Here is a 15808-nt window from a genome sequence, read left to right on the forward strand (position 1 = left end):
TTTCGGAACAAGGGCTCTGGGGCCTGATAGCTTCAGTAGCTGTGGCTCCTGGGCTCTAGAGCACAGGCTCAATAGTTGTAGCCGATGGGCTCAGTTGCTGCACAGCATGCGGGATCTTCCTGGGTCAGGGATTGAACCCCTGTCTCCTGCACTGGCAGGTGGATTCTTTACCACTGAGCCACCAGGGAAGCCCAGCATTCAGATTTCATACTTAATATTATATGATAAGTATTTTCCACACTGCTTCATGGTTTAGTCAGACAGTTGAAGTGGCTTTGCAATATCCCATAGAATATCTGTACCATGGTTATTTAACTACTCACTAATATGGAACTTTTAGACTGTGTTCAAATTTGTCTTTAAAAATTCAATGAATATAGTTAATTTTTTTTTATTTCTTTGGGTTTGGTTTCATAGAACTTATTCCACAAACCGGGATTAACTGGGACAAAGAGTCTCAACATTTTAAAGTCTTTGCATTAAATAGTGGCCATTCCTTTCCTGAAGAGTAGTAGCTTCACAACTTCAGCAGCATTGGGTATTATCTGAATTCTTGTTCAAGCAACTAAAACATTGTTTGGGAAGAAAAGAGTTGCCTCAGAGTTTCTCCTACAGTACCCATCAACTTGGCTTAAAAATGTATTCTAGGCATTTTGAAGGACATTCCTCATCGTTGACAAATGGCTATCATGTTTAAGAATGGAGGCCTTTGGAAGGACATGGCAGACATTGCTGCCTCCAGCAAATAAGAGACTTGAGGCACCTGCGTCTATCTGTCTGCCTCAGAAAATTATAGTTGCCACTGAAATGTAGGAGGGGAAAGTAATATGGATTAACATCAGCTGATGGAATTCCCAGCTTGCCAGCTGCTGCAGGGCCTGAAAGTGAAGATAATGAAATGCAGGCTTCATGAAAGTCCTAGAATATGGTATTCCTTAGTTCCACTGGAATGTAACCACAGTCTTTTCCCTTCACATAGCCATAAGTAAAACCTATAGCGCTGGGTAATATAGCACAAATGCTTTTGCGTTTGTAGAGATATACATAGAGGTGTACATGAAGATTCCTATGAAGAATCAAACTTTTGGAAGAATGCAATGGTTGAGACAAGGTTGAGTTTATTTCAGGTTGTTGGTATTTGTAACCAACTGGAAAAAAATGATCCTATTGAGTTCCTGGGCTGGCCTCTCTGAGCTGGCGTCTCTGGCCTCTCTAACATCAGAGAAGCTTACATCCCCTTTGTGTCTCATCCCCTCTCTCAGTACCTAGACACACGACTGGCTTCCCCTGCTGAATCCTACATTTGCCCACGGCTCAATTTCGTTTCAGGTTCTAATCTACAATGGCCAGCTGGACGTCATTGTGGCAGCTTCCCTAACAGAGCGCTCCTTGATGGCCATGGACTGGAAAGGATCCCAGAAATACAAGAAGGCAGAAAAAAAAGTTTGGAAGATTCTTAAATCTGATCCTGAAGTGGCTGGTTATGTACGGCAAGTGGGTAATTTCTGTCAGGTATGAAAATGCTTCTGGGCACGCAGATTGTGGAAATGGGATGGTGGAATTGAAACTGAAGCCCGAGAGACTTCCCTGGTGATCCAGTGGTTAAGTACTCTATGCTTCCACTACAGGGGGCATAGGTTTGATCCTTGTTTGGGGAACTAAGATCCTACACACAGCTTGGCGTGGCCAAAAAATCAAGCAATAAAACAGAGGGTATATACGAGAGGAATTAGACTTATGGGAAAAAAAATAAAAGAAGAAGCTAAAGCCCGAAAACCCATTAAGGCATGGTCAACCTTAAGCAAAGACATACAACAGCCAAAATACATGTCCCTCCTTTCCACAGAGGATGATCTCAGTTCATATTAACATACAAATACTCCACTTTAAGACAAAAGTTGACAGACACAAGTGTAGGTATTGTTTAAGAGATAAGGTGACAATGAAAAATATAAAGTCTGTGTGCTTAGCCGCTCAGTCATGTCTGACTCTTTGCGACCCCATGGACTGTAGCCCCCCAGTCTCCTTTATCGTAGGGATTCTCCAGGCAAGAATACTGGAGTAGGTTGTCATGCCCTCCTCCAGGGGATCTTCCCAACCCAGGGATCGAACTCAGGTCTCCCACATTGCAAGAGGATTCTGGTGGGCTACAGTCCACTGGGTCACAAAGAGTTGGGCGCGACTGAGTGACTAACACACATACTTTCATAACTAGTTAACTCTAAAGTCAGATTCCAAAATATTGGACAAGTGGATGCTCTTCGGTTGCAGAAAATAATCTGGACTTAATTTTTCTTGTCTGTTTGTCCTTAAAAATTTTTAAGTTTTTTGAATTGAATTCAAAAAATTTTTAAAAAGAAAAAAATCAATGATTTCAACACCTGAAATTGCATTTTAACTGATGCCTTTGTACACAAGTAAAATTTTGTACATAATTGTATCAGTGAAATGTGAGATTGATTCTGCTTTGGTACTTTAAAAAATCTTATTGAGTTATAATATAGAAAAGTTAACAAGTCACAAAACAGGTACATGAAATTTCACAAAGTGCACATATCCATGTGACAGTCACCTAGATAAAGAAATAAGATAGAACTAATGCCTGTTGCCCCACAGCCACCACCCCTCCTCTCCAAGGTAACCACTGTCCTGACTTCTTATGGCCTAGATTATTTTTGCAAGTTTTTGAATTTTTATAAATGGACACATTCAGTTTGTACTCTTTCCTTTGTGGTATTTTTGCTCAGCTTTATGTTCATGAGATTTATTTATACTCTTCTTTATGGCAATGTGATCCTTTTTCCTGATATGCCTACAAGTTTGAATGTCAGACATTAAACAGGTCAAGTTATGGAGAGAGTTTGAGTTTTTGGCTGATGATATTTACCTCCAAAGAGATTTTGCTTTGCTTCTGTCAGGCAATTAGAATACAGGCAAGCACCTTTATTAAGTCTGGAATTGAGTGTATTTTTGGAGATAGCAATGGCAGCCCACTCCAGTACTCTTGCCTGGAAAATCCCATAGATAGAGGAGCCTGGTAGGCTGCAGTCCATGGGGTCACTGGGAGTCGGACACGACTAAACGACTTCACTTTCACTTTTCACTTTCAGTGAGAAGGAGATGGCAACCCACTCCAGTGTTCTTGGAGAAGGAGGTGGCAACCCACTCCAGTGTTCTTGCCTGAAGAAGCCCAGGGACGGGGGAGCCTGTTGGGCTGCCGTCTTTGGGTTCACACAGAGTCGGACATGACTGAAGCCACTTAGCAGCAGCAAAACTGTTTTAACTGGCCTATTTCCATGGCCCTAAATTGACATTTGTGGTATTAACCAGGGGCTCTACCCTTTGGCAGAGCACAAACACCAATATTTGTTTCCCAAAGCGCCTTTCAAGTTTCCAGTCTCTTAACTACCACTTTATGCTTGGTTTTGTCGCCTCTTGGCCCCTGAATCAACCATTGCTTTGATGCAGACAGGGTCAGAGAATGTCACACTCAGCTTGTTGCACACACACACACAAAGAAACCTTTCCCTTAATCTCTGGAACCTGTCAATGTGTTGTATCATATGGAAAGAAGGAATTAAGGCTACATATGGAAATAAGGTTACTAATCATCTGACCTAGAGATGGGGAGATTATTCTGGATTATCCAGATCAGCCCAATATAATCACAGAGATCCTGATAAGTGAATGAGGGAAGAGGTGAGTCAGAGTTTTGAAGGTGCTGCACAGCTGCATCGGAGAGGGCAATGGCACCCCCCCACTCCAGCACTCTTGCCTGGAAAACCCCATGGATGGAGGAGCCTGGTAGGCTGCAGTCCATGGGGTCGCTAAGAGTCGGACACGACTGAGCGACTTCACTTTCACTTTCCACTTTCATGCACTGGAGGAGGAAATGGCAACCCGCTCCAGTATTCTTGCCTGGAGAATCCCAGGGACAGGGGAGCCTGGTGGGCTGCTGTCTACGGGGTCGCACAGAGTCAGATACAACTAAAGCGACTTAGCAGCAGCAGCAGCAGCAGCTCTGCTGTATTTGAAAGAAGGACCATGAACTAAGGAATGCAGGCAGCCTCTGGAAAACTAGAAACACAAAGAAACAGATTCTCCCCTAGAGTCTCCAGAAGCAAGGGAACCCTGGCAGCATCCTAGTTAGCTTGCAGCTATCTGCAAGCAGGGAAGAGAATCCTTACCAGAAACCCAATCAACTAGCACCTTGATCTTGGACTTCCCAGACACCAAAACTGTGAGAAATTTCTGTGGTTTAAGCCACTCAGTCTACTGTATTCTCATAGGATTATTGAGGGGACTTCATAAGCTAAGCAACTTAAAGCAGCCCCTGACTCACAAGAAATTTTGCTAGTATTATTATTACTGTGAATCACTTATAAGGATGTATATAACAAAAGGGAAATCATAAATAGTAAAAATCAAGATCAGAGAAAATGTTTGATTTTTCCCTTAGAGGAAATCAATCCTTAGAGGAAAGTTGGGATATTACTATTCAGATTATTAAAGGCAAACATGCATGCCGAGTGGCCAGGGCACAATGCTGGGCATGTCTTTGCCCCCATCTGCTGCACTGCTTTATGATGAGAATCCCACCAGGCACACCCAGCATGTCCTCCACATCTTCTGATGGCTGCCTCAGCCACCTGTTATCTTATGTCCCCCAGACCAGTATTATGAATGCCTCCACTGCCTGGCATCACACATGTGTCCTGCTCAGCACCGTGCATGGAATGCCCAGCTTGGGGGGTGAGACTGGGGCTGCAGGGTGGCGTGAGCCACAGAGGTAAGACGAGGGATGTTGACCTTCACTCAGAAACTTGTGGCAAATATCACACTGAGCCCGCTGACTCTGCTGGTGAATGCAAAACACATTGAGAGATGAAATGGCACTCCTCCGACTGCCAAAAACTGGGTAACAAAAGAACTGAGGCCCACATATGTTTGTGATAGAAGTGTTTTACCGCACGGCGAGAGAGCTGCATTTTATGTAGGTGATTTTACGATGTTGGCAGCACTCCTCTCCCCTAATGCCTCCACGTAGGATTGGGGATGGCTTGTGGAGATGGGGAGGGTGGGGGAGAAGGGTGGAAAAGAGCTCCGATGTTCACAAAGGCATTCTCTGTGGATTAGGGATACTGTTCAAATGTCAGGCGTCTGATAATGAAAAAAACGGCCGTCAGCCGTGGACTCGGCTTTTTAGCATTTGACACACAAAACAGAAGCATGTGTCTGTGTCTGCCAAGAGAGAAACCTCGCTCTCTGCCAAACTCCACAGCTCTTAATTTAAAACTTGAAACCAAAGTAGACTTGTCTCTGAATGGTTCCTTAAAATGTCCATTTGGAGGAATGACGGCTCTCCCAGGGGAGCAGCAAGGTGCTGAGATGAGGGAGCATTTCTCCATCAAGGGATGCCCAGGGACACCAGCCAGCTCCATCCACCCGTCAGAGATCAGATGAAGAATGAGTCTGCTGGTTGCCCTTTGCTGCTCTGGCTGCTTCTATCTGTACTGTTCTAAGAATCAGACTCTCCCTTCTTATATCATCTGCGAAGTAACGGGCTTTTCTCAACCTGTTTGTTCATCTGTAAATTACAAGGTTTGAACCAAGTTATTCCTAAAGTGAAAGTGTTAGTCATTCAGTCGTGTCCAACTCTTTGGGCTGTAGCCCTCCAGGCTCCTCTGTCCAGGGGATTCTCCAGGCAAGAATACTGGAGCGGGTTTGCCATTTCCTTCTCCAGAGGATCTTCCCTCCCCAGGGATCAAACTTGGGTCTCTTGCATTACAGGCAGATTCTTCACCATCTGAGCCATAGGGAAGATATCTTTAAAGAAAGATCTGAAATAGATTTTTCTTTAATGTCCAGAGAGGCTTAGTTTGCAAGCATTATAGAATAGATAGTGGCCTTCGGTGAGAGAGAGAGTGTGTGTGTGTGTGTGTGTGTGTGTGACTTAATAACATTACAGTGTAGATCAAAGGTGTAATCCTCTCTCTGCTTAGCTGGTGACAATCCATGTCCATCACTGTCAAGACCACCCTGCTGCACCTTTTGGGGTCTTTCTCTGCCTTTCTCCAGATATCACAGCTGCTGTTTATGATCTGTTTTGATGTCATCACTGCTTTTGAAATGCAGGATGTTTTTGTTCTTACATCGTTGAATCATCAACTCCAAACATGCCAAGATGCCACATTTATAAAATTTTCATCAGAATAATAACACTGATGAATTCTTTAAAAACAGCTTTCTAGAAAAAACTTCATGAAGCTACATTTTCTGGGGGAAAAAAAAGCATTTTTTATATCTTTATTTCACTTCAAATATTTTTATGGAGAATAATTATTTTTCATGTAGAGAGTAAAAGGAAGACATGAGTCACCAGTCAGTTTTCATTCTTGTGCAATCATAGTAAGCATAGTTTCTTCTACCATGAATTTTGCATTATTTCTAACAAGTTTCTTTTTCCTGATTGCAACTTGAGATATCATAATTTTTGTTTTCGTTATAAGTATCAGCTTAGGTTATTCAATAAATAATTTTCTCTATCCTGTAGGTAAAATTTTCCAGCTGGAGCAAATTTTAGATCTCATTTTCCAGGTGGAGAAACTAAAGCCTGGAGGTTAAATGACTGTCCCAAAGTCCCGTACCCATTTCATGTCTGAAGTTAGATTCGATTTCAGGTCCCCTGGCTTCCAGCTCAGTAGTTTTCTACTTCACAAGGGCACCCACCTCTGGAATGATGGATTGGCAGCAGTAAGCTAGTACACTTGAAACTGGAGCCTGCATACACATGTGCCATGATTAAAGCAGGCCTGAGAAAGAGTGTATTTTACTTCTAGTGTTAGTTCTTGAGTTACATACATGTGCCTTTCTATAGACAGAGTATCAGGGGTTTTTTAAAAAGGTAGGTGGTGCTTAGTAGGTGGTGAGGCAAGGCTCATCCAGTGTTAAGAAGGGTTATAGATTTACCTGGGGAGTTCTCATGTTAGTAAAAGAATCAATGCTGAAATTGGCTAAAATGAGCATAGAAGAAGCATGGTGGGCAGAGACTCCGAATGGGAGCGTACAGAGCAGGACACAGGCAGAGCACACAGTCTGGTTTCTATTTTGGTGCCCGGAGGGTGCAAGCTGGGAAAGAAACTGGAAAGGGATCATGGAGCCTCGATAGTGGGAAAAGGGGTGAGTGTTCCATTGTTTTAAGCAGTAGGAGGGGTGGGAATTGAAGAATTTTTTTTCCAATTTTTTTTTATTGTGATAAAATATACATTGAAAACTTGCCATCTTAACCATTTTTAAGTATACAGTTGAGTAGTATCAAGTGCATACATACGATTATGTACCATCCGTCTCTACAGCTCTTTTCATCTTGTAAAGCTGAAACTCTGTAATTATCAACGCCAGCTCCCCATTCCCCCTCCCCCAACCCTTGGCAACCACTATTCTACCCCATCTCTATGAATTTGAGTGCTCTAAGTATCTCATATAAGTGGAAGCATACAGTGTTTGTTGCCATGGAAGATAATTAAGCACATTTTCAAAGCTTTGGAAAGTTTAAATTGGCAGCAGTAGGATGAATTCAGGGCGGAAATAGGTCAGAGAAGAAGGAAAGTGAAGTGAAAGTGAAAGTCCATGGGATTCTCCAGGCCAGAATACTGGAGTGGGTAGCCTTTCCCTTCTCCAGGGGATCTTTCCAACCCAGGGATCGAACCCAGGTCTTCTGCATTTCGGGCGGATTCTTTACCAGCTGAGCCACCAGGGAAGCCCCGGAAAATAGGAGTACCCCTAGGAAATAGAGAGTCATGTTAGTACTGGAAGAAGGTTCTTCATCTACTTCCTGGGATCACCTTCTTGGTGCTTGATCCTGAAATCCCAAAATAGAGGAGATAAACTTTATAATGTCCAAGCTGTGAGGACCGATTCCTGTTTGAAAAATAGCGTTTACTGTGCAGTTAAATGAACTTGAAAGCTAAATACCCACAAGGACTGCCTGGCATGCTGGTGTCATCCTGGTGCCCTCTTCAGGCTCACAGCAAGCCCCCCAGTCTCCAAAAGCACAAGCCCTGAGCCACGACTTATATTTTGACCTTGACTCATGTTTGGCCTTATGAAGTTCTTAGACCTATGGTCTGCCACACTCTTCTCAGGTGTTTCTCCCTGAGTTTCCAAAAGGAGTAAGACTTTCCACTAGGGGACAGGTACAGAGACGCCAAAGGGGAGGAGCCCACCACCCTTGAAGCTTGACTGTTTTGGAGCGTCAAGATCGATGGGAGATGGTTTGGGGTAATGAGAGGAAGGCGGACTGTGGAGTTAGACCAACCTGTGTGAATTTCAGTTTTGCCACTTACTAGGTGTGGTTGTTGGTTCATGGGGGTGTCAGGAAGGCCAAAAGAGACACCAAGGATGGCTACTGACCCTCCAGCATTTGCAAGCCCTCAAGCCAGTGGTCTGCCACACACTTTCTTAGCCACAATTTTATAGAATATTTGTAGCTCCCCTATAAATTATGTGATTGCATTTACTAATTTATAAATAAAGAAACAGAAGTTTCCCCTGAGAAACTTGCTTAAGGTTTCAAGTAGCAGTAGTACCAGGGATTTAACAGTCCGCATCTTGCTCTTTGCTCTGCACCACCGTGCTTAAATACCTGTGAAGGCTATGGAGCGGGAAGGAGAGAATACTCCAGTTGCCGCCAGACCTCAGCTACAAGTGTCGCCTCAGGGCGTGTATGTGATGGTGGTGACAAGCGTGGGTGGAGCGTTGGTGGCGGCCAGTGTATTTGGCAGCATATCCAGTCCGCACAGAAGAGGCTGTCTTCTAAAGGAAAGCGGAGTGCTTACAAGGAGGAGGAGGATGAGAAAAGCCTGGTGTGCAGACAGAAAGCAATAACAACCACAGCTTCTTCATTGTGCTAACATTAACTGTTTTGTTCCTTTGACTACATGCAACTGAAAAATGGAGAAAAGAATAACCATAGTCCTTTGAGTGGAAGGGAAGCTCAGGCTAGGATTTCAACATGTCCACAGATAATCCGCAGAGGGAATGATAGAGAGTCCGCCACCTGCCTCTCATGACCTTCCTGCTAACAATTCATTTTTTCTTTAATTTAGAATTTTAAACAGCTTAGGGAGGATTAGAAACTATTTCTGAAGGAACCAACAGTTTCCAGAAAGGTCTTCAGCAAGTCCTTGGTTGCACTGACAAGGATCAGAGTAAGCAAACAGCAATAAATGTCACTTTTGCATTCAACTAGTTGATAGGGGATGAGAAGTTAAAACAATATTTAATGGAGGAAAGTAACTGTTAAACAGATTTGAGACAATGATTACCAAATGCAGCTAATTCCAGGGAAAATGTTTTGGCTATGTTACAGAAATTGTTGAACAGAATCTTCATCTCTATCCCAGCTGTGTTGATTTCTACAAAAAGGGATGGCCTTATCCATGGGTTCTTTGTCTCCATCTTCCAGACCTGGGGAAGGCTCTTCTGTCCATTTATGGGAATCAGACTGTGGGCAGACAATCAGAATATAGCAATCAAACCATCCCCTGCCCTCACTAATAAGACTTGCCATTATTAGAGAGTTTCATGGCAATTACAAGTTAGATTCTCCAGAAGCAGATATTGGGGCAGACTTTAGGGTACGAGATGTTCATTAGGGATTAACACCTGAGAAAGGAAGGAGTAGGAAGCAGCATTGGCAGAGGAGGAAATCAAACTATGATGTGGGCCTGACAAACCTTGGCCAACCTGGGAGGGAGGTCCAAAGAGAGTAGTTTCCATCAGAGTATCTTACATCAGACAAAAATGATCAGCCTTTTTATACGCCCCCCTACCTCATTTAGTCACTAGATGTGGGATGCCCCAGGAAGGGCATCATTTTGGGAGAGGTTGTGCTGTGGAGCTGAGGCAGACCCTGAAGGAGCTGACAGCTGGAGGCTGTCTGCTGACTGGATTTCCCACAACTGGACCGCAAGTCCATCCTTGAAGGAGGATTTGATGATGCATCTCTCTGTCTGCCACAAAGGCCACCCAGATGGTGCAGTTGCAAGCTCTCAGGATTTGTGGGGGGCCTAGGTGGGGGTGGTAGACAGCAGTAGGAGCTGGTAGTTTGCCTGAGACCACATGGGGTATTAGTCTTCCTTTGTTTGCATACTATATACTTTCACTTAAGCTGTCATGTCATTATGTCTTCTCTCTTCATTAGAAAGATGAATCCAGTCTTGTTTTTCAATTTACATCAAGATTCCAAGATAGGAATAACAGATCTTTCAGGGGAAAAAAATAAAGAGTTGTTAGTAAATATTTCCCTCTTACAGTTATTTGATACAGAATAAAGAATCACTCCAAAACTTACTGGCTTAACCCAACAACAATGTATTATTTCTCACAATTATGTGAGTGGAATGGGCTCAGCAAGGAGGTTTTTCTGATTGGGGTAGTTCACATCTGCAGCTGCACTCAGCTGAGAGTTTGGCTGAAGCTGGAACATCCACGTGAGTCTCTTCTCCTCTAGCGCTCTCTCCATATGACCTCTAACCATGTGGTGTCCTGGCCTAGACTTCACAGCATGGCGGCAGGTCTCCCAAATTGAGAAGCAAGAGATGGCCATTCTTTTATGGCCAGGGCTCAAAAGTCTCAGACTATTATTTCCAATGCATCATCTTGGTCAAAATAAATCACAGAGCAAGGCAAGATTCCTCTTGCTAACAAGAATGGCAAAGAACTTGGGATCATCCCTTTCCATTACATTTTCCTAAGCCAATGTGTCTCAACCCTTGCAAATATAGATTCCCAAGGCCTGTTTCCAGATATTCTGACTTTATTGGTCTAGGGTTAAGACCTGAGCGTCAATATTTAAGCTTCTTAGGGAATTCAATATGCAACTGGTTTGGGGACATAAACTGTATGTCTTTTGTTCCTTTATTAATACTGAAATGGCTTTTCCATCTATCTCACAGGAATCCTGTGTGGCTTATGTTTGGATAAACTTTTGTTCTGATACCTAGAGGGTGCTCTAAATCCTGAGCTATTTTACTTACTGACCAGCCAACCAGAAACCTGAGAACATAGTTTTACTCTTAACAAACCAGCCATTGATCTGAAGCATCACATTTAGAAAAGTGTCCTCTAGTCAACGGTATTTACTGATGTGGCTCTGATTCTCTGAAATCCTCAGCCAAAACCTTAAACTAAATTGTAAACCTCAGTTCCCTGCCATGTATTGTAGGTTGACAAGTGGTCTTTGTTCTCTCAAAACACTGATAGACCATTGGTAATTTAGACTCATAGAAAAACTCTTTTATTTACTCAAAACATTAGCTTCCTTTTCCCAGCAGCATTCTGTCCTATACCAAAACGATGCGTGCTCGTGTGCGGTGTCTTCAGACAGTAGTGCGTTCCTATCACTTTCCAACAGGGATACAACTAGGTCAAGCAGGGTCTCCTGTAAACATCATCCAGAGAGTTCTCAGCAAGGATGTCCACCAGTCCCAGTTTGTTTCTGGATATTAATTATTGATCCAATAATATATTAGATAGATATGATTAGTTCTGTGCCGAAGCAAAAATAAAATTGCAGTGATTTAGACTGAAGCCTTATCAGGAGCAAACTTAATGCTTCCTAGTTAGGTTATTTAATAGTTTGCCAACCTGGGGTGAGGCTTTTGGGTTAGGATATAAGAGGTCAGTAAACTTATAAGGGGGGAAAATTGCATCTTTATTTTCACTAACCTCTAACTGGAACATCATTTCCTCCTATTATGAATTATGAAATTTAGCATTTCCTTCCATTATGAGTGTAGGCAACAAACCACAGCAGTATTAGCAGTGCCTTTGACTTTGTCACCATAGAAAGCAGAGATAGTTTCATATCAAATAGAGATGCTGTTGCAAATAGCTAGAAACAATGCCTATGCCTAAAGTTGTAGAAGATAACTTCTATAAAAGTTATAGAAGTTATCAGACCCACAAGTTGCTCCTTTGTTATGTTTTCATATAGAAGGACATATGTTGATGTGCCACAAATTCATGTTTAACTGTCATTTTGTTTTGTGTTTTTTAATATTTATTTGTTTTCATTTTATTTATTTGGCTGCGCTGGGTCTTAGTTGTGGCATGTGGGATCTAGTTCCCTGACCAGGGATTGAACCCAGAACTCCTGCACTGGGAGAGAGCACAGAGTTTTAACCACTGGACCACCAGTGAAGTCCCATGTTTAACTGTTTTGATAATGTCAATCTATAATTTTAATTTGTAATCTATAATACGTATGTATCATAATATATATATGAGTGAATCATGTATTTAAAACCATTGTTCTGAGAGGTATTTATAGGTGACACTAAACAGCCTCAGGGGTCCATGGCACAAAAAAGACAAAGCACCTGTGCGTTAGACTATTTGAATTGTTTAAAGTAATTCATAGACCCTCCCATGTACCCAACCATGGGCCATCTTCTCAAGCTGAGAAGTTATGAACTTGAATTTTATTTATTACCTTGATGATTCTCACTACTTCTACTATCACCATACTCAAGTGACCCTGAAGTATAGGGATTAAGAGAGTGGATACTGTGTTCAACCTGGATTAGCCCCTAGCTCCGCCACTTACTAACTGTGTGACCTTGGGCAAATTTCTTAACCTCTCTAAGAAGTTCCTTATCGTAATATTAATACCTAATTCTCTTGCAGAAGGATTCATTATTAGGATTAATTAAGATAATGCTTATGTATTCCTTGATACTCTGGGACCTAGTAAGCATATAATAAATATTAATTTTATTGTCTTTAATGACCTCTCCTAGCATGAATCTGTTTTCACAGGACAAGAAGCTCCCCCAGCCCCATCTAATACAGTCCTTATGAGATACTATGTCTTAAAGGCTCAGATGATGAAATGGGGTATTATTCATCATATAGACCTAGAAATATTTCCACTGTATCTAGTGTTTACTTTACTGTAACATGGAAACAGTCTTGATGAGAGATGGAAGAAGTGGAAGGGCCTGCACATTTGTTCATGGCAGTCTAACAACAGTATATGAAAGTTGCTAAATTGAGTGATGAGATGTTTCTAAAGCATTTGAGTCCCTTCTAGTTTAAAAGTGATCTGAAACATCCCTGTTGACAATAAATGAAGCATTCAGCCTATATTTTATTCTGGTTTCCCCCCCCCCCCCACTTACACTGAGCTTCTAACACACAGAAACAGGGAAGAAGGGGAATATAGGAGCTTAGTTTTAGAGAAAAATAATCTAGCAAAACAAAAAAAAATGTTTGGCAACTTCTTGCTCTTCTGCTCTCCAGCATGGAGATGTGGGTGTTTATTTTTGTTCCTCTATTTATTATTATTATTATTATTTATGCAGCAACTGTAGTCCCAAGGTTTCCATTCTGGTACCAGTTCTGTCTTCTTGGAGCCGCTTGCCAGAAGGGGACTTCCCACTTTTGCATTTGTTTTGTTCAATTGCTTCTCCATATTCTCCCCATTTACCGTGTTTAGACATATGGTCCATTTCATTATCTCTGTGTTGGGCGGAAGGGAAAAGCACAACAGAGAACATGTTAAATTTCTTATAGATTCATTTTTATGAGTTTGGCAGTATCAATAGGTGGGTTTTTTCTTTTCTTTTGTAATTAAAAGTTGAAGAGTCACCAAAAATATATTATACTTGTATAAGATCAAACAAACAATGATAAATGACTACCCCTGTGCTTACAATCATTTAGGAAATGTAGCATTACCAGCAGCCCACGCTCCCAATCCCATTCTCTTCCCTCACTGGCCCCGGAGGTAAACCACTGCCCTGGGTTTTGTTTCTACATCCTTTTTTAAAAATTTATAGTTTTACTACAGATAAACATCTCCATAAACAATGTTTTACTTTTCATGTTTCAGTTCAGTTCAGTTCAGTTCAGTCACTCAGTCGTGTCCGACTCTTTGCGACCGCATGAATTGCAGCACGCCAGGCCTAACTGTCCATCACCAACTCCCGGAGTTCACCCAAACTCATGTGCATTGAGTCAGTGATATCATCCAGCCATCTCATCCTCTCTTGTCCCCTTCGCCTCCTGCCCCCAATTCCTCCCAGTGTCAGGGTCTTTTCCAATGAGGCAGCTCTTCGCATGAGGTGGCCAAAGTATTGGAGTTTCAGCTTTAGCATCAGTCCTTCCAATGAACACCCAGGACTGATCTCCTTTAGGATGGACTGCTTGGATCTCCTTGCAGTCCATGGGACTCTCAAGAGTCTTCTCCAGCACCACAATTCAAAAGCATCAATTCTTCAGTGCTCAGCTTTCTTCACAGTCCAACTCTCACATCCATACATGACCACAGGAAAAACCGTAGCCTTGACTAGACAGACCTTTGTTGGCAAAGTAATATCTCTGCTTTTCAGTATGCTATCTAGGTTGGTCATAACTTTCCTTCCAAGGAGTAAGCATCTTTTAATTTCATGGCTGCAATCACCATCTGCAGTGATTTTGGAGCCACAAAAAATAAAGTCTGACACTGTTTCCACTATTTCCCCATCTATTTCCCATGAAGTGATGGGACCAGATGCCATGATTTTCGTTTTCTGAATGTTGAGCTTTAAGCCAACTTTTTCACTCTCCACGTTCACTTTCATCAAGAGGCTTTTTAGTTCCTCTTCACTTTCTGCCATAAGGGTGATGTCATCTGCATATCTGAGGGTATTGATATTTCTCCTGGCAATCTTGATTCCAGCTTGTGCTTCATCCAGCCCGCATTTCTCATGATGTACTCTGCATCTAAGTTAAATAAACAGGGTGACAATATACAGCCTTGACGTACTCCTTTTCCTATTTGGAACCAGTCTGTTGTTCCATGTCCAGTTCTAACTGTTGCTTCCTGACCTGCATATAGGTTTCTCAAGAGGCAGGTCAGGTGGTCTGGTATTCCCCTGTTTCAGAATTTTCCACAGTTTATTGTGATCCACACAGTCAAAGGCTTTGGCATAGTCAATAAAGCAGAAATAGATGTTTTTCTGGAACTCTCTTGCTTTTTCGATGATCCAGTTTTACATAAAAAGAAATCTTCTATATATATTTTGCAACACTGTACTTTTGCTCTTCAATATTTTGAGATTCCCCCATGTTGATATGTTCAGGATTGTGCTTTGTTCCTTTTCACTGCTGAATAGCATTCTATCATATAATTACACCATTCATCCATTCCACTGTTGATGGGCATTTGGGTTGTTTCCAGCTTTCTGTTACTATAAATATTGCTGCTATGAATAATATCGCTGCATACATGTCCTTGGGCCTGCATGCTAGAGTTTCTCTTCAGAATAATGCGTCGAGGTGGAACAGATGATTTAATAGTGTTTGAACCTCTTTAGCTTCCTTAGATAACGCCAAACTGTTTTCCCAGTTGATTGTATTCTTGCCAGTAATATACAAGAGTTCTGATTATTCCACTGTATCACCAATTCCTGGACTTGTTTCTGGGCATCTTTCACCTGAGCTTGTGAAGTGGAAGGGGGTCTTAATGTCCTTTTCCATGTCTAACATTCATAGTCTAGCTTCCTTTTCTCTCGCTCTCATTCCTATATTCTTCTCTGGCTTCGTCAATTAAAAGACTGTAGCATCCACACCCAGTAAAAGGATGGAATGGACGTGTCATGTCTAAGTCTTAGCGCTCCTCAAGTTGGGAGATGCAATTTTCTTTTTGGATGACCTGGGTTAATGTTGGCTCTCAAAATACCCAGCTTACAACAATCAGAAATTTAGTCCTTCAGCACCTTTTCGCCTCAGCTTACCAACAGTGGCTTAGTATAAGAAGCAA

At 42.1% G+C, this 15808-nt stretch overlaps 1 protein-coding gene across 1 annotated transcript in view; it reads left to right on the forward strand.

Annotated features, from left to right (window-relative positions):
* Nucleotides 1-15808, forward strand: part of CPVL (carboxypeptidase vitellogenic like) — a 79399-nt gene that overhangs the window by 52961 nt on the left and 10630 nt on the right. Inside the window, exon 9 of the mRNA XM_045166418.1 lies at nucleotides 1330-1512. Coding sequence (XP_045022353.1) covers nucleotides 1330-1512 — 183 coding nt within the window. The remainder of the gene's footprint in view (nucleotides 1-1329; nucleotides 1513-15808) is intronic.

Source organism: Bubalus bubalis, chromosome 8 (assembly GCF_019923935.1).
Source record: "Bubalus bubalis isolate 160015118507 breed Murrah chromosome 8, NDDB_SH_1, whole genome shotgun sequence".
Taxonomy (NCBI): domain Eukaryota; kingdom Metazoa; phylum Chordata; class Mammalia; order Artiodactyla; family Bovidae; genus Bubalus; species Bubalus bubalis.